At 53.1% G+C, this 17,935-nt stretch overlaps 1 protein-coding gene across 31 annotated transcripts in view; it reads left to right on the top strand.

Moving 5' to 3' along the window:
• Positions 1 to 17,935, top strand: part of TCF4 (transcription factor 4) — a 104,570-nt gene that overhangs the window by 78,479 nt on the left and 8,156 nt on the right. For 22 of the 31 annotated variants that reach the window (XM_032919662.1, XM_032919663.1, XM_032919661.1 and 19 more), the window contains 9 exons: positions 1,336 to 1,441; positions 2,124 to 2,257; positions 3,153 to 3,285; positions 4,196 to 4,263; positions 6,767 to 6,845; positions 8,653 to 8,729; positions 11,135 to 11,338; positions 16,944 to 17,079; positions 17,650 to 17,812. In XM_032919662.1, coding sequence (XP_032775553.1) covers positions 1,336 to 1,441; positions 2,124 to 2,257; positions 3,153 to 3,285; positions 4,196 to 4,263; positions 6,767 to 6,845; positions 8,653 to 8,729; positions 11,135 to 11,338; positions 16,944 to 17,079; positions 17,650 to 17,812 — 1,100 coding nt within the window. The remainder of the gene's footprint in view (positions 1 to 1,335; positions 1,442 to 2,123; positions 2,258 to 3,152; positions 3,286 to 4,195; positions 4,264 to 6,766; positions 6,846 to 8,652; positions 8,730 to 11,134; positions 11,339 to 16,943; positions 17,080 to 17,649; positions 17,813 to 17,935) is intronic. The other 9 variants (XM_032919670.1, XM_032919665.1, XM_032919686.1 and 6 more) reach the window with 3 other exon arrangements.

The raw sequence follows: 17,935 nt of genomic DNA, 5'->3' as shown, positions 1-17,935 counted from the left end.
ACAACTGGGTTGCTCCCAGTAGGAAGCTCGTAGTACTGGTATTAGTGGGGCTGGTGGCCCTGTGGGTCTTCTGGCTGAGGTCCGTGGTGCTACATCACCTCTGCATCCCAAGGAGGAACCATCCTTGGCCACGCAGCCATCAGCCAGGGTCTCATGTTCACCCCGTGCCCGTGGGTGCACCAGCACTGAGAGCTTCCTACTGGGAGCAACCCAGTTGGAGGAGCATGGAACGAGCAGATCCGAGGCTGAGAGAGCTGGGAAGGCTCCGGGGAGCCCTTGGAGCAGCTTCCAGGAAGCTGGAGAAGGGCTTTGGATAAGGGATATGGGGATGGTCCCATCCCATGGCTCCTTACTCTGGGAGCCTGGAATTGTGTTGGGAAGCCATCCCTCTGCATCCCACATCCTTCATCCCTGCTTTTTGGCTTTGGATAGGTTGAATAAGGAGCTTGCTTCTCCCTGTATCCCAACCAGTTGATGCCGTTCCAAGCCCTCCATCATCCATGCTTGGCTGGGGGGTTTCCTTTCCCATTCTCCATGATCTGGGAATGTTGGGGCAGCTTCTCTGCCACGTTTAGGGTCTTGTTCCTGCTTTACACGGAGGCAGGAAGGTGTCCATGTGCATCAAGGAGATGCCAGGCCTTTAGCGTGACCCCTTGAAGGAGGCACCGAACAACGTGTGGTGGGACATGGGATATGGAAAGAGGGAAGGAATTCCTATGGGAAGGATAAATTCCACTTATCCTGCCTTTTTGGGGGGGATTTTAGGGATTTCCTTTGGGATTTTAATGCTTTTTTGGTTGAACTTGAAGGAAGGGGAGAACTTGAAGTGGTGTTTTCCAAGGACACCTTGGAGAAGGCTCTGGTGTAGTGGGAAAAACATGGAATGAAATGAGGTTTATGGAACAGGGAATCAGCATAAATCCAGAGGAAGGAGGAATTTTCCCCTCTCATCTTGTGGAGATCCAGGTTTTTCTTGATCTTTGGGAATTTCATACCTTGAGATACGTTTGTTATTCTGGGCTTCACCCTTTTGTAGCTTGGGAAAGGAACTTTAGGACCTTCTCGTGGTGCTTCCGCCTTTGAGTAAAGTCCTTGTAGGAGATACTCAAGCTCTTGGTTCAGCCTCAGGAGGAACATCTCTGGCTTCATTTGAAGGCCATTCCAAGCAGGAAAACAGCAGCCTTTGGAAGCTTCTTTCATTTCCAAGCAGGATTTTATGTTGGGAAAGAGGAATTGGGGGATTTGGGGAAGGGATTCCAAGAGAACAAGGTGGAAACTCAGGAGTTCTTCCCTGTTTCCTGCCATTCCAAGCTCAATGGGCCTCTTGTCCCCCAGGTTTATGCCCCGTCAGCCAGCACTGCCGACTACAACCGGGATTCTCCGGGTTATCCATCCTCCAAACCAGCCGCCAGCACTTTCCCAAGCTCCTTCTTCATGCAAGGTAAGGAATTGCCTTCCCAAAGCCACTTCCAGGCGTTACCTCTGTTGCGTTCCTCGGCATTCCAAAAGGATTTAGGGAAAGGGATTGGATGTGGTTGCATAAACATGGAATTCCACGTTGGGAGCGACCTCAAGGATCATCTCCTCCAACCTTTCTAGGCCAAACAGGTCCTAAACTAGATGATGTCCCATCGCCCTTCGGCCACCCAAGTGTCCAACCTTAGGGAGTCCACCACTTCCTGGGGGAGATGATTCCAAGGGGTGCTTGTTCCCATTGGGAAGCATTTTCCTCTTGTGTCCAGTGGGAATCTCCTCAGGAGTAAGTCGTGGCCATCACCCCTTGTCTTTTCCACGGCATTCCTTGCTCTGATTCCCACCTTTAGGAACAGCACCTCCATTTCTATGTGTCCCCCCCACCTGAAGGTGGGAGTGAAGAGGACATGGGGTGCAGGACAGGGGGGATTTAGGTTGGATATAAGGAAGCAATTCCTTACTGGGAGAATGGGAAGCACTGGACCAGCTTGTCCAGGGAAGTTGGGAATGTCCATCCCTGGCAGTGCTCAAGGCTGGGTTGAACAGAGCTTGGAGCATCCTAATGGAAGGTGGCCCTAGATGACCTTAAGGTCCTTTCCATCCCAACCCATTCCATGATGACTCAATCCCTGTTCCCTCTTGTCTTGCAGATGGCCATCACAGCAGTGACCCATGGAGCTCCTCCAGTGGGATGAACCAACCTGGCTATGGGGGCATGTTGGGCAACTCTTCTCACATCCCCCAGTCCAGCAGCTACTGCAGCCTGCACCCACACGACCGCTTGGTAAGACCACGAGGCTTGATCTCCATGGGGAGGACGTGTCTTTGGGTTGGCCTGCCCCACACCAGGGAGGTTCTTGGGGTAGGGGATGGTTGCATCGAGGTCCCGTTGCCATTGAGGAGCACCAGCTCCATCCAGAACCTCAGTGGGAAGGGAAGAGAGGAGGGAGAATGAACCTTGTTCCTTCAGCTGAAGGTGGAAGAAGCCCATGGTTGGACCTTCTGCACCCATCCATGCTTTGGGTGGTCACAATATATGGGTCCTTTGCTGGTGTGACAGTGTCGTGTCTCAGTAATGAAGGTCCATGTTGACCCAGCCGTGTAGCTACCAAAGCCTTCTGTTGGCCCACACTTGCTTGGACAACTCGAAGGTCCATGTTGACCCAACCAAAGCCTTCTGTTGCTTGGAGAACTGGAGCCACCACAGAGCAGCCATAGATGTCTCATAGTCACATCTTGGGTTTGGTGGCCAAAGCAGGCCTTGGAGGGCTTCTCCTCCAGCCAAAAGCTGTCCCTATCAGAAAGGTTTGGTTGATACCGTCACTTCTTCTACATCATTATGGTCCATCATTATGGACCTCTGTGATGGACCAGCATCAGCTGTGGACCTCTATGATGTACCATCATACTTATGGACCTCTATGATGGACCAGCATCAGTTGTGGACCATCCAGAGGGGTTATTTCCCCGTATCTAGGTAGGTGTCACCTACCTACATAGGAGGTGACACCTCAGGAGATAAGTGTCTCCTCCAGAAGACATCAAGTTCCTCTTAGGTCGATGTCCCGCTCTTCCCTTCACCCACGTGGTGTCCCCCTTGGGATGAGGCCACCATAAGCAGCTTGATCCTCAATGTGACCATGGTCTTTGTGGTCCAACTCCTTCCTTTCTCCATGCAGAGCTACCCATCCCACTCGTCAGCAGACATCAACTCCAGCCTTCCTCCGATGTCCACCTTCCACCGCAGTGGCACAAACCATTACAGCGCCTCTTCTTGCACCCCCCCAGCCAATGGCACCGACAGCATCATGGGTGAGTTGAGGTCATCTGAGCTCCTCCCTTGCTCCTCTTGTCTCTAGCACCGAAGAGCTGAGGTCAAGGTGGTGAGGGACGTGGTGGGAATCCATCCCAATGTGTGGAGGGCTTCTTAGTTGCGTGGAGAACATCAGGGTTGACCTGCCCCTCCTTCCCTCCTGTGTTCTGCTGGGCCGATGGAACTAGAGGAGCTTGAAGGTCCCATCCAATCCAACCCATTCCATGTGGGCTAGGTGATGGAGAAGAACATCCATCCACACCAGCCCTGGATGCTCCAGAGAAGCTGGGGCTGCCCCATCCATGGCAGTGTTCAAAGCCAGCTTGGAGCAACCTGCTCGAGTGGGAGGTGTTGGGATCTAGATGAGCTTGAAGGACCCTTCCAACCCGAAGCAGGTTGGGATTTTGGGAGCAAACCTCATGCTGGGATGGCCACTACAAGTAGAAGGGAGGAAAAGAGCATCCAGGTTATGAGTGTAGAGAAAGGGAATGGAATTCCATGCTCCAGGACCACCTTCCACTAGCCCAGCTTGCTCCAAGCTGCCCTTGAAGCAGGGATGGAGCAGCCCCAGCTTCTCCTTTCAACCCATTCCAGTGTCCCCTCACCCTCCTGGTGGGATTTGGGCATCCCAGAGCTCCTTTGGATGGATGGGACAGAGGGGACAGGAAGCATTCCCCAATCCCAAGCTTTTCCTTGCGTGTTCTCCTTACTTTGGAGCATCTACTCCTATTGGAAGCCTTTCATGTAGAGGAAACCAAATGCTGTCAAATAAGGAGCATGAATGGGTTTGAGGAGGACCTGAGTGAATGGCAAACGATGGATTCTGTGGAAAAATTAATGGAATCATGAGGATTTGGGTCAGGAATGGGAATTTTAGCCTCTTTTGACCTCCATCCTTTTGTTTTGCAGCCAACAGAGGAAGTGGGGCAGCAGGAAGCTCACAGACTGGTGATGCCCTGGGGAAAGCACTTGCCTCTGTAAGGAACCATTTCCTCTTGGAATGCACATTTCCCATTGGGAGAAGGGGGGGGGTGGAGGGTGGGGAATAAAAGGAATCCCACTCGGATACCTGGCGACGAGCAGATGTAGGTTTAGATGTCCCCAGCGTGGGCTTCAAAAGCATTTGAGGCCACGATTCCATGGCAAAAGGACCTGGTTGTGTTGACTGGGTGCCAAGGAGGTGTTTCCATGCCCCCCCTCTTTCCTAGGAGTAGGGAATTCTGAGCAGAACCCAGCTCCAGGATGACTTGGGCACCCGGAGCCAGCCCTAGCCAGAGGACTTGGTACTCTTCAGGGCACTTGCCACCTCTTCCATGCCTCTTCCAAGTCAACCATTCCCACCTTTTACCTGGCGAGGGTGGGATACAATTGTTCCGCAAGGCTCCACGAGGCCCTCGTTGTGTCCCACCAAGGGGGGGGTACCACTTGGTCCTCCTCCACCTTCCAGAAGAACCACTAGAGTTATTTTCTGGGCAGAGTGGGTTCCATTGAGTTCTCATGAGAGCGAATGGTTGGTTGGTCTTCTTCCAATCGTCTTCCATGCTTCCTTCAAAAAACCAAAAAGTCCAAAGACTTCTAGGTCACCTCGGACCACTTGCTACAGTACACGAGCCACTTTGAGGTGGTGGTGCCCTGCTCAATGGGATGCGTCAAGGCTTTACTCGCCCGCGTAGCGGCCGAGGAGCTGCAACTCGCTGCTGGGGCTGCCCCCTTTGCGCTCCCTTCCCTGCGCTTGCTTTCGGCTGTGCAGGGGTTGCAGCTGAAGGGAAAGGCAGGTCGGGGGCCTGCATTCCTTAAGGATCCAAGGAGAAGGTGTCTGTGTGTTGTGGTAGAGCAGTTCTGAGGCCTTCTCCAAGGCCATGCCTTAAGGATGCAAGGATAATGTGTCTAACTCCTGTGGTAGAGCAGTTTGGAGGCCTTCATTCCTTAAGGATCCAAGGAGAACGTGTCTATCTGTTGTAGTAGAGCAATGTTGGGGCTTTCTCCAAGGCCATTCCTTAAGGATCCAAGGAGAACGTGTCGATCTGTTGTAGTAGAGCAGTTGTGAGGCCTTCATTCCTTAAGGATCCAAGGAGAACATGTCTATCTGTTGTAGTAGAGCAGGTTTGAGGCCTTCATTCCTTAAGGATCCAAGGAGAACGTGTCTATCTGTTGTAGTAGAGCAACGTTGAGGCTTTCTCCAAGGCCATTCCTTAAGGATACGAGTAGAAAGTGTCTATCTCCTGTGGTAGAGCAATGTTGAGTCCTTCTCCAAGGCTGTTCCTTAAGGATCCAAGGAGAACATGTCTATCTATGGCAGTAGAGCAGCGTTGAGGCCTCCTCCAAAGCCATTCCTTAAGGATCCAAGGAGAACATGTCTATCTATTGTAGTAGAGCAATACTGAGGACTTCATTCCTTAAGGACCCAAGGAGAACATGTCTATCTACTGTGGTAGAGCAGTTGTGAGGACTTCTCCAAAGCCATTCCTTAAGGATCCAAGGAGAACATGTCTATCTGTTGTGGTAGAACAGTTGTGAGGTGTTCTCCAAGGCCATTCCTTAAGGATCCAAGGAGAACATGTCTATCTACTGTGGTAGAGCAATGTCGAGGCCTTCATTCCTTAAGGATCCAAGGAGCATGTGTCTGTCTATTGTAGTAGAGCAGTTTTGAGTCCTTCTCCAAAGCCATTCCTTAAGGATACAAGGAGAACGTGTCTATCCGTTACAGTAGAGCAATGTTAAGGCTTTCTCCAAAGCCATTCCTTAAGGATCCAAGGAGAACATGTCTATCTACTGTAGTAGAGCAGTTTTGAGGCCTTCATTCCTTAAGGATCCAAGGAGAACATGTCCATATGTTGTGGTAGAGCAGTTTTGAGTCCTTCTCCAAAGCCATTCCTTAAGGATCCAAGGAGAACGTGTCTATCTACTGTGGTAGAGCAATGTTGAGGCCTTTGTTCCTTAAGAATCCAAGGAGAACATGTCTATCTGTTGTAGCAGAGCAGTTGTGAGGCCTCCTCCAAGGCCATTCCTTAAGGATCCAAGGAGAACATGTCCATATGTTGTGGTAGAGCAGTTTTGAGGCCTTCTCCAAAGCCATTCCTTAAGGATCCAAGGAGAACATGTCTATCTGTTGTAGTAGAGCAATTTTGGGGCTTTCTCCAAGGCCATTCCTTAAAGATCCAAGGAGAACACCTCTATATGTTGTAGTAGAGCAGTTGTGAGGCCTCCTCCAAGGCCATTCCTGAAGGATCCGAGGAGTTAGCACCCATCTATGGTAGCAGATGTGGTAGTAGCGTGGTAGCAGAGCCGCGTAGCCCCATCTCCAGGAGGTTGTTAGGGAGCTTCCTCCACCCACCCCCCCCCAAACCAACCAGTGGCTGAGAAGGTCCCTGGTGCTCGTGTCCTGCTCCTTTGGACCCCCGGCTGCCTGCACACCTCCCTGTTTTCTCTCTGCCTCCCGTTGTCGCTGGCTTTAGATTAATTCTGTATCGTCTCTTAAAGATCTACTCTCCAGATCACACCAACAACAGCTTTTCATCAAATCCTTCAACTCCTGTTGGTTCTCCCCCTTCTCTCTCAGGTATTGTGGTTACAATTCTACTCTTTTTGGTTTTTTGGTGGCGGTTACTCTTGGCGGTGCGTTTCTTTTTGGGGACGAGACACCCGAAAACGAGCTCCTCACGCCCTCGGGGGGGAGCTCCAGGCCCTTCCCAACGTTCCGGGGTGGAAGTGAGGAGCATCAGAGGTGGCTTTGGTGACATAGAAGAGCCTGGGGGAGCTCGCCAGAGGATGCAGGGGTAAGGGGATGGTGGAAGTGCCCACAGGGCCCTTAGGGGCTTGTGGGGCACGTTCCTTAGGTCGTTCCAAGTAGATCTCCTTGTCCATTCCCAAGCCCTTCCTGGAGCTGCTGGAGGCCTAAAATGTGTCTCTGGACCAAGGCTTTGAGTCCACTTGGTGCATTTTATCCCTTTTACACTAGATGTCCATTTTACACCCGCTTTACTACTGGAAGCCCCAACTGAGAAGATCCAGAGTAGTCCTCATGAACCTCAGCAGGTTTAACGCTCCATAGACTTGAGGTTCTTCACCCAGGGCATTAAGCTTCTCCTGCCATGCTAACACCTTGGAGAAGGCCTCTTGGCTTCCCACCCCCTCTTGGGTACCAGTAGTAACCAAAGAGTTGGTCTCCTCGTGCATGAGCCCTGGCTCCCATTGGCCTCCCCAGGAGCCTTGGAAGGCCACCACGAGCATCACCCATGGTGCTACGAGTAGGAGAGAGGTGGGCTTCAATGTGGTGCCCCAGCTTTAGAGGCTTGCACCTAGTAGTAGCTTGATGCTGAGGAGACCCTTTAGGAGGGGTAGAATGGAAGGGGTTGGGTTGGAAAGGACCTGAAGATCTAGGTGCAAGTAGGGACCAGGTTGCTCCATCCACCGTGGTGTTGAGCGCTTCCAAGGATGGAGCATTCCCACCTCCCTTGGACAACGTGTGCCAGGGCCTCCAGGAAGGAGAAGTAAGTGCCAAAATAGGGAGGAGATGGAAGAGGGGACATGTCCTTCAAGGGCTTGGTAGAGTTGGGAAGTGAAGATGGTTCCTTGCTCCTTCAGTGGTGGAGCAGAACCTCGTCTAGAAGCTCCACGAGGCCCAGGAGAAGGAAGAGTCAGGTTTGAGTTAGAACTGACTTAAGTCTGACCTAACTCTAAGTCACCATGAGGTCCCCCCGGCCTATCTAAGTCCAAGCCACCACCACCCAGTGGAGACATGAAGCTGCAGCTCCTCCTGTATCCATCTGCAGTTGGATGAGCTGATGCAGAAGAGCGTTATCCTGGCTGTAGAAAAGCTGGGACTAGTTGGGAAAAGCCCTTCTTTTCCCTACGTTTCCCTGTTGTCCAAGGACAAAGCATTCCTTAGGACGTCCTGATGGAGACCAGGAGCCTCCAGCACCAGGAGCACCTTTAGAGCAGCAGAAGCAAAGCAGAAGGTGACGGGTGAGACCTTCCGTGGTCTCCCCAAGCCAAAGCTTGTCACCCTCCGTTAATGTTGTGTGCTTTGACCTCTCTTTTGCCAAGAGTTGGGAATTGCTGGTGGGATTAAGACCCGGAAGCCCATGTAGGTTGGGCTCAGGTAGATCTTCCACCACCGAGGTGGCTCCATCTCCCTCTCCGAGCTCCACCTACCAGCTGAATCCAATGGGAAGGAGCAACCTGGAGGAACTTTCTGGCTTTCCTGCCAAAATACCTCGGATGTTCCTCCATCCAGGCTGTATTTTGGACGTTCTCCATGTTCCTCCTCCATAATCCCTTAGGAATAAGGCACTTCCCTGTCTCCCAACGTTGAAAAGCCGTTGTTCTTTGCACACTTCTAATGGTAACTCCCATTTTACTATTAGCAGGCACAGCTGTATGGTCTAGAAATGGAGGTCAAGCGTCATCATCTCCCAATTATGAAGGTCCCTTACACTCTTTGGTATGTTCTCCTTGGTGACCTCCTCTGCCTCAGTATGTTCCTTGCTGTTCTTTCCATTGCTCATCCATTCTTCTCACCCAGGTTTCTGTGCTGTGAGTGACCGCTCTGCCCTTGGACTTGAGGTTGCCACCTCTCCATTGGTCCTAAAGCCAGGCTCTGGTTGGAGATGGTCACCTCTAGATGGAGGTAGATGGAGTAGAGCGAAGGGAGCAGAGGAGTGGATGGTGGTGGTCACGTAGGATGGAGCTAGATGGAGGTGGTTGAGGAGAACAGAGGAGTAGATGGTGGTTGTCACGTAGGATGGAGCTGGATGGAGTAGATTGAAGAGGAACCAGGAGTAGATGGTGGTTGTCACGTAGGATGGAGGTAGATGGAGTAGATGGAAGAGGAACCAGGAATAGATGGTGGTTGTCACGTAGGATGGAGCTAGATGGAGTAGATTGAAGAGGAACCAGGAGTAGATGGTGGTTGTCACGTAGGATGGAGCTGGATGGCGTAGATGGAGAAGAAGAGAGGAGTGGATGGTGGTTGTCATGTAGGATGGAGCTGGATGGAGTAGATAGAAGAGAGGAGTAGATGGTGGTTGTCACGTAGGATGGAGGTAGATGGAGTAGATTGAAGAGGAACCAGGAGTAGATGGTGGTTGTCACGTAGAATGGAGCTAGATGGAGTAGATAGAAGCGAAAGCCCATGGTGGTTGTCACCTCGGATGGAGTTTCCATCAGCCCCATGGTGCCAATGCAGAAGGGATGGTCAGGAGACCTCTCCCAAGGAATGGGATGAGCTGGGAGGGTTACAGGGATGTTGGGAAGGTCCTTTCCCAATGGAAGGATGAAGAGTTGGAGCTGGCCCAAAGCGTGGTAGGACATAGAAGGACTCCAGAGAGCCCCATGTCCTCTCTCTCGCTCTTCTCCAGTGGTTGTTGGTCTCAGGTGGAAGTCCAGGGTAGCTTCACATAGAGTTGGGTGGACATGAAGGGTGTTAGAGCTTCCTTAAACATGGATCATTCCCCATGTTCAACCTTCCTTTATGGAATGATGCCACCCTCCTGTTGCCTCCAGTAAGGGATGGACCTGGTTTTCTGCCCCCATGGAGCAATCCTTCTCCTGGTTGACCATGAGCTGTGTGTCTTCTGGAGGGCTTTAGGTAGCGCGAGGCTTTGGAGAGAGCAATGGGTTGGTCAGGAGGACCTCCATAAGTGACGCCAGCTCAGGTTCCTTAAGGAGCAAAGCTTGAGGTGCCCACATCCACCCAGGTGCTGGAGATGACCAAGGACAATGGTTGGGCTTTAGAAGCAGAGCAGAAGGTGCAGGGTGGGTTCTCCAGGCAATGGTGGTCCCCATGTAGAGCTGGGGCCCTCCTTCCATGGAGCAGCTGGTGGGACAAGGGAGGTTGAAGCCTTAAGCTTATTCCACCCATTGCTTCTCCTCATCCTCACCTTCATTCCCTGCTTTGGCTTAGCAGGAGCATGGGGTTGGGTGGCCCTAAACCGGAGGAGAGACCTTCTTGAAGGCCCTGCTTCATGTGGATGCTTGAAGGAGGAGGAGATGAAGCTCCATCCCTCCTGGAGAACATGAGGGTAGCCACGAGCATCCACCTGCCACCATAAGCTGCTCCATTGAGGAAGAACATTCCCCTTTGGAGGGACCAGATCCAACTGGGAGGAAGGAGCTGGAGGAGCTGGGAGGAACCGGAGGAGCTGGGAGGAAGGAATTGGAGGAGCTGGGAGGAAGGAGCTGGAGGAGCTGGGAGGAACCGGAGGAGCTGGGAGGAAGGAATTGGAGGAGCTGGGAGGAAGGATTTGGAGGAGCTGGGAGGAAGGATTTGGAGGAGCTGGGAGGAAGGAATTGGAGGAGCTGGGAGGAAGGATTTGGAGGAGCTGGGAGGAAGGATTTGGAGGAGCTGGGAGTTCTCTCTTTCTCTTTTTGGCTTCTGGAGGGAGGCCACTTGGAGGTGCCTTTCGGGTCTTCCCTGCAATTCCTTAAGGCTGCCGAGGAGGATTTCTTCTTCTTCATCCCGCTTCTTTTTCCCCCCTTACTTTTCGGTTGCTGGCTGGTTTGGAAGTAGCACGACAACGTCTCAAAGGCATCAAGAGGGCAACCTCTGTACTGTAATGACTATGGTCATGAGGAATCATTGAACCTGTTTTGCCCATGAAAATCAAAGCATGGTGACCATCTTCTCCCTTTCTCCTCAACTCCAACCATTGCCCTAGGGAAAAGAGACACCCCCCCCCCCCACCCGCTTTCCCATTCCCCATCCCTAAAAAAGAGGGAACACCGAGCCCCAAGAGCCACGTTAAAAGGGTGCCAGCAGGAAGGCTTGATGGCCACGAGCGTGGCCGAGCGGCCGGCCGCATCCTTCCCTGCTTGGTCATGCTCTTTCCCACTTTGTTTCCCAACCAGCAAAGCCGGATCGAGGATCGCTTGGAAAGGTTGGATGATGCCATCCACGTGCTGAGGAACCACGCGGTGGGGCCGGCCACCGCCATGCCCGGGGCTCACGGGGACATGCATGGCTTGATAGGGCCTTCCCACAACGGAGCCATGGCGGGCCTGGGCTCTGGTTATGGCACTGGGCTCCTCTCGGCCAACAGGCACTCGCTCATGGTGAGTCAACGGGTGAGGAGCAGGAGGTGATTGATGGAGGGGTGAAGGGTCTCCGAGGGGTTGGTGGTGTCCTGCAGAGCATTAAGAGCGGTGGGAAATGGGGGGACGTGGAGTTGGGGACCCGGCGCTTGGCTGCGGGGAGCGCTTCAGGTGGTCGATGTCTTCGTGGAGATGGGGCTGGAGGGCACCAAGATGGGCTGGGTTGATGCGCTGGAGGGTTGGAAGCTCTGCAGAAGGATGTGGGCATGGTTTGTGGTCAATGGGATGAGGTTCAACCAGGCTCAGTGCTTGGGTCGCATCAAGCTCCTGCAACATTCCAGCCTTGGGGAAGAGCAAGGGGAAGGTGCCCATGGGATGCTGGTTGGACGTGAGCTCGTGGCCGTGGAGCCAAGAAGCCACCAGCCCTGGAGGTGTTCAAAGCCCATGTAGATGAGGCCCTCAGTGCTGTGGCTTAGTGGTGGCCTTGGCAGTGCTGCTCGATGATCTTGAAGGTCTTTTCTATGATGACTCCATGAGGTGCTCATGGACCTTCATGTCGGAAGGGAAACCCATCTGAAGTCTTCAAAGCCCTTTAGGAGATGTTCATGAGAAGATACAGGTCGTGTAGGAGCTGAGGAGCATCAGGTCTTGGTGAGGAGAAGGTGATGTTGCGCATGGGTGATGCTCAGCTAGTTCTGCTCCACCTTCCATGGGCTTAAATCCATTGGGGTTGATGCTTCCCACTTGCATTCCAGAGCTAGAATTCCACGTGGGATGGAGGAAGGACGAGGAGTTACCTGGGAATGGTTTCAGATGGATCAAGCTGGAAAGGGACCTGATAGATCCATGGCCAGGGCGTTGCTGTGGAGGACTAAGCTTCATCCCACCTTATCCCGTAGGCAAAGGGCAAGATGAGAAGGAAGAGTTGGGGTTATGCGTATGGATAGAAGGAGGAGAACATGTGCCTCTGCTGGGATCCCATGGGAATGTCTCCTTGGTGTGGCAAAATGCCTTAAAACAAGAGGCAGATCCCATTGGATTGGAAAAGTAGGTGAGGAAGGGCTCCAAGACATGAGATGGGACACCAGAACGTGCACCAGAACATGAGAAAGGACACCAGGACATGAGAAAGGCCACCAAGACATGAGATAGGACACCAGAACATGCACCAACACGTGAGAAAGGCCACCAGAACATGAGAAGGGACACCAGAACATGAACCAAGACATGAGATAGGACACCAAGACATGAGATAGGACACGAGAACATGCACCAAGGCATGAGAAAGGGCATGAGAACATGAGAAAGGCCACCAGAACATGCACCAACACATGAGAAGGGCCACCAAGACATGAGATAGGACACCAGAACATGCACCAACACATGAGAAAGGGCACCAAGACATGACAAAGGACACCAGAACATGCACCAGAACATGAGAAAGGGCACCAAGACATGAGATAGGACACCAGAACATGAGGTAGGACACCAGAACATGCACCAAGGCATGAGAAAGGGCACTAGAACATGAGAAAGGGCACCAGAACATGCACCAGAACATGAGAAAGGCCACCAAGACATGAGAAAGGGCACCAAGACATGAGATAGGACACCAGAACATGCACCAATACATGAGATAGGACACCAGAACATGAGAAAGGCCACCCAGAGAAGCAAGCAGAGCAGGGTTTGGATGTGCAGGAAGGTCGTGGTGGCTTCCTTTAGGGTGGAGATGAATGAGAGGACACATAAGAGAGGGCCATGGACTTAGGAGAAGGTAGATGGAGCTCTTCTATTCATCCTCCTTGCCCCTAAGGGGCCATTCAATGGAGATGACAAAGAAGATGGGCTTCAGCACGCGGTGACCTGTGAAATTCGGGGTGCAGAAGCATTCCCAATAGGATTAGACATCAGTTGGCCAATGCCACCACTGGGAGGTCCAGTTGATGGGATCCTCTTGGGCTTCTCATTCCAAGCCCACAACTACAAGGGGAAGGAAGGAGCTGCTTCTGGTGGCTTCTCCACCTTGGTCTTCACCACCTTGGTCTTCTCCACCCACCATGGTCAATGGGGTGATGAGACATGAAGTAACCTCCAGCCTGGCTTTAAGCAGGACCATTCCTAAGCCTGCTTTTGGTCACCCTCCACCCCACGTTGGACATGGTTCTACAGCCCTCGGTGTCCTCCAGCTCCAAGGTTTCATATCTAAGCTTAGATCCATCATCTAGTTCCAAATGCAAGGCCTGGCCAAGGCCACCTTCTAGTGGTTGAGGTTCCTCAGAGGTGGAACCTCAGGAGAAGCCACAACTTCGTGGGCTGTGAAGGTGGAAGAACATCCAACAGGAGCAAGGAGTGGGATGCTTGGACCTATGGTCCCGTTGCTACCGCGTGCATCCCGTCACAAGCGGAAGGAATCCCTGAATCCCACATGGAAGTGCAGCTGGATTCCCACCATCCACGAGACTTGGGTGCTGGGATGGGCAGGAGAAGGTGCTTAAGGAGGACAACGGGGATGCTGGGAGCGCAGCAAGCAAGAGGAGACATTCCTCAGTGTCTCCGGTTGGAATTGCGGGGGGGGAAGAGGCAGGATTCCTCATGGAAAACTCCGGCTTGGGGAGGTTGGAGGCGGAGAACAAAGGGAACGGCTTTGGAGGCTGCAGAGGAAGTGGCAAAGGGGGGGTTTGGGGGGGGACGGACAGGGAGGCCGGGGCTAATGTTTTCCACATTGGAATGTTAATGGCTGCAGCAGGCGCTCCAGCTGCAGGAAATCCAGGAGCGGTGGGCGGGAAGGCCGGAAACAGGGAGCGAACAGGGAGTAAGCGCGGCTGGATGCGGCCCCGGCTGCGCCACGAGGGGCTGGAGGGGGCACGTCCCCTTTCCCTGCCTGTATTCCCTCTGCATTCCCTCTGCTTTCCCTCTGGATTCCCTTTGCATCCCCTCTGCATTCCCTCTTCATTCCCTCTGGATTCCCTCTGTATTCCTTCTTCATCCCCTCTGCTTTCCCTCTGCATTCCCTCTGTATTCTCTCTTCATCCCCTCTGCATTCCCTTTGCTTTCCCTTTGCATTCCCTCTGTATTCCGTCTGTATTCCCTCTTCATTCCCTCTGTATTCCCTCTGTATTCCCTCTTCATTCCCTCTGTATTCCCTCTGTATTCCCTCTGCATTCCCTCTTCATTCCCTCTGCTTTCCCTTTGCATTCCCTCTGTATTCCCTCTGTATTCCGTCTGTATTCCCTCTTCATTCCCTCTGTATTCCCTCTGCATCCCTTCTGTATTCCCTCTGTATTCCCTCTGTATTCCCTCTGCTTTCCCTCTGTATTCCCTCTTCATTCCCTCTGTATTCCCTCTGTATTCCCTCTTCATTCCCTCTGTATTCCCTCTGTATTCCCTCTTCATTCCCTCTGCTTTCCCTCTGCTTTCCCTCTTCATTCCCTTTTCATTCCCTCTGCTTTCCCTCTGCATTCCCTCTTCATTCCCTCTGTATTCCCTCTGCTTTCCCTCTTCATTCCCTCTTCATTCCCTCTGTATTCCCTCTGCATTCCCTCTTCATCCCCTCTGTATTCCCTCTCCATATTCCCTGCTTCCCTCCCTGCCTGTATTCCCTGCTTGCATTCCCTTCTTGTATTCCCTGCTTGCATTCCCTGCTTGCAATCCCTGCCTGTATTCCTTGCTTGTATTCCCTGCCGGCATTCCCTGCTTCCCTCCCTGCTTGCATTCCCTACCTGTATTCCCTGCATTCTCTTTCCACATTCCCTACCTGCATTCCCCTTTTCCCTCCCCGTCTCCCAGCCCACGGCTGCCTTTTCCCAGACAAAAGCAAGGCCAAGCTGGATCAGATCCTGCTGGAAAAGGGCTTGGAATGCTCCAGTTTCATGGAATGAGGCCAGCTTTACAGCTGCGTGTCTGCTCCTTGGATTCAAAGGAATTCTCCTCCCACATTCCCTGGAAGCATCCAGGCCCAGGCTGGATGGAGCTCGGAACAACCTGCACTGATGGAAAGGGGTTGGAACTGGATGAGCTTTAAGCTCCTTTCCGTCCCACCCCATTCCATCATTCCCATGGTGATGGGCTTTAGGATCCAGCCGGGAATGATGCAACCACCTGGAAGTTGGCTCTTCCCACTTTTCTGTTGGATCCTTGGGGATCCGACTCATTCCATCACCGTGGTGGATCCCATCCTCACCTTGGGACGTGCTCTTTGGGTTGCTCCTTAGCTCTCCGCCCTGCTTTCCTCTGGAAAACCATGGGAGCTCGGCTTTTCCCGCTGGATTGAAGCCCCTTTTCCTGCCTTTTGGCTTTATTAAATCCTTGCTTTGCCTTTTGATCTTATTTATAGCTCCGCTCGTCTGGAAACTATTATGGGATAACGCGGAGATGAAAGACGGGAGGAGCAGGGAGTCACTCGGCTCAGTCACACGCATCCAAGGGGAGACCATTTGTATCCCGTCTTCCCAGTGCTCATCCAAAGCTTTGGAAGCCAAAGCTGCTTCCTGTCACCTCTGTGCTGACACCACCGACCACCTTCCTTGAGGAATGCTTTTGGTTATCCCCATGGATCACCCAAGGTCCTGGCTCCCAAAGGAGAACCAGAAGTGAGGGTCAAACAGAGCCTAAAGCTGGGATCCAGGCTTTGGGAGTTGTTATCCCATTGAAGCCCATGGAAGCATGGAATGGTTTGGGATGGAAGGGACCTTAAAGCTCATCTAGATCCATAGGGCCACCTTCCACTGGTCCACTTGTGTGCTAGGGATGGGCTCATGGAGAAGATGGGAAAGACCTGGAAGCTCATCAGGTCCAAGCAGCACTGCCAAAGCCACCACTAACCATGGCACTGAAGGTCTCATCTAGGTGGGCTTTGAACGCTTCCATCCATCTATCCTTATGGATAGATGCTGCTCCAACCATGGAGGACCAGCATTCCCATTCCAGGTCCTTAAGTCATCCCCCCTTCAGATGTTGGTGCTCTCCTTAAGGAAGGAGCAACCCTGCTCCGTGGGGTGTATCCATGAGGCACGTAGATGGGAGGAAGGGACGCGCTTCCCTCGCTCCAACCTTTCCCTATTACCGGGAATGACGTTGGGATTAGCTCCTAATTGGGATGGAGCTTCTCATTATGGAGCTGCAGGTGCCACGTGTTGGATGGGAGGGGGGGGGGAAATTCCGGCTGTCAGAGCCTTTCAGCTTGGCATTCCAAGGGGAAAACCCCACGGCACGGCTGCAGACAGCCTTCCACAATGCAAATGGAATGCCGGCGTGCAATTCCCGCTGGATTCGGCCCGGCGAAACGGGCACTCGAGAAGGCCACGAGGAAGCATCTGGCCGGGGAAGCTTAATTGTCACCTTGGAGAGGAGACAGATGGGGAGGCCTCAAGTTGGTTCCCCGAGGTGCCACCATTGACATTTCCCTGCTGGAGCTCCTCTGCCACCAAAGCACCCGGAGCAACGTCCTCCTTGGTGGCCACCGCGCTCCACGTGGTGGCCACCGTGGAGGGGGGGACCACGGCCCTTCTGCGCCCTCTAGTGACACCCACCGTGGTGCTTCCCCCTTTGTCCCACCACCCTTGAGCTCCTCGAGCCGCTTGGCCGTGGCCTGAGGTCTCCTGGGTGCTTGTCTCCTTGGTGGCAGGTGGGAGCGCACCGTGAGGACGGGGTGAGCCTGCGGGGGAGCCACTCGCTTGTGCCAAACCAGGTCCCGGTCCCCCAACTGCCCGTCCAATCGGCCACCTCTCCGGATCTGAACCCGCCCCAGGATCCATACAGGGGTGAGTAACACCTCGGGAAGGCCATTCCATGAAGAATCCCTTGGGATGGTGGTGGAGAAGAGGAGGCGCCAGGGAGACCTTAGAGCAGCTCCCAGTGGGGCTCCAAAGCTGGAGGTGGGCTTTGGACGAGGGATGGAGGGATGGGATGGGAGTGGAAGAGGGAAGAGTTAGGTGGGATCTTGGGAAGATCTGCCCCATGAGGGTGGTGGGACATGGGAATGGGTTGGAAGGAGAAGCTGGGCTTGCCCCAGCCCCGGTTCAAGGCCAGGTTGGAGCAACCTGCTCTGATGGAAGGTGGCCCTGTTGGACCTCGATGATCTTAAGGTCCTTTCCAACGCGAAGCATCCCATGATATACTGGAGGTGAAGGGTTCCATAGTGCTTGAGGAGCAGCATGAACCTGCCCTGGGTCCCCTTCCAAGAGCAGAATTAGCCCTCAAAGCCTTGGTTGAACCCCAGTTGCAGGTGCTACCAACCCCATCCTATGGGTCACCCTTCAGTGGGGATGGAAGACGCAGAGCTGGAGCATTCCCAGCACGGATTGAGCCCTTTTCCATGTGTTTCCTCCTAGGCATGCCAACCGGCCTCCAAGGACAAAGTGTCTCTTCGGGAAGCTCCGAGATCAAGTCGGATGACGAAGGAGATGAGAACCTCCAGGACACCAAGTCTTCTGAGGACAAGAAACTAGAGGAGGACAAGAAGGATATCAAATCCATTACTAGGTCAAGATCTAGGTAACGGGATATCCTAGTGTCGCTTCATTTAATTCCATGAGTGGATTTTGATGAAGTGAACGGAACAGGAGGGAATCCGGAGCCTAAAACTGCCTGGAATGCTTGGGAATGTTCTGGAAGCAC

The sequence above is a fragment of the Strigops habroptila genome, chromosome Z (assembly GCF_004027225.2).
Source record: "Strigops habroptila isolate Jane chromosome Z, bStrHab1.2.pri, whole genome shotgun sequence".
In the NCBI taxonomy this organism is placed as follows: domain Eukaryota; kingdom Metazoa; phylum Chordata; class Aves; order Psittaciformes; family Psittacidae; genus Strigops; species Strigops habroptila.
The sequence above is the reverse complement of the archived record's forward strand: the minus strand, read 5'-3'. Positions and strand labels throughout refer to the sequence as shown.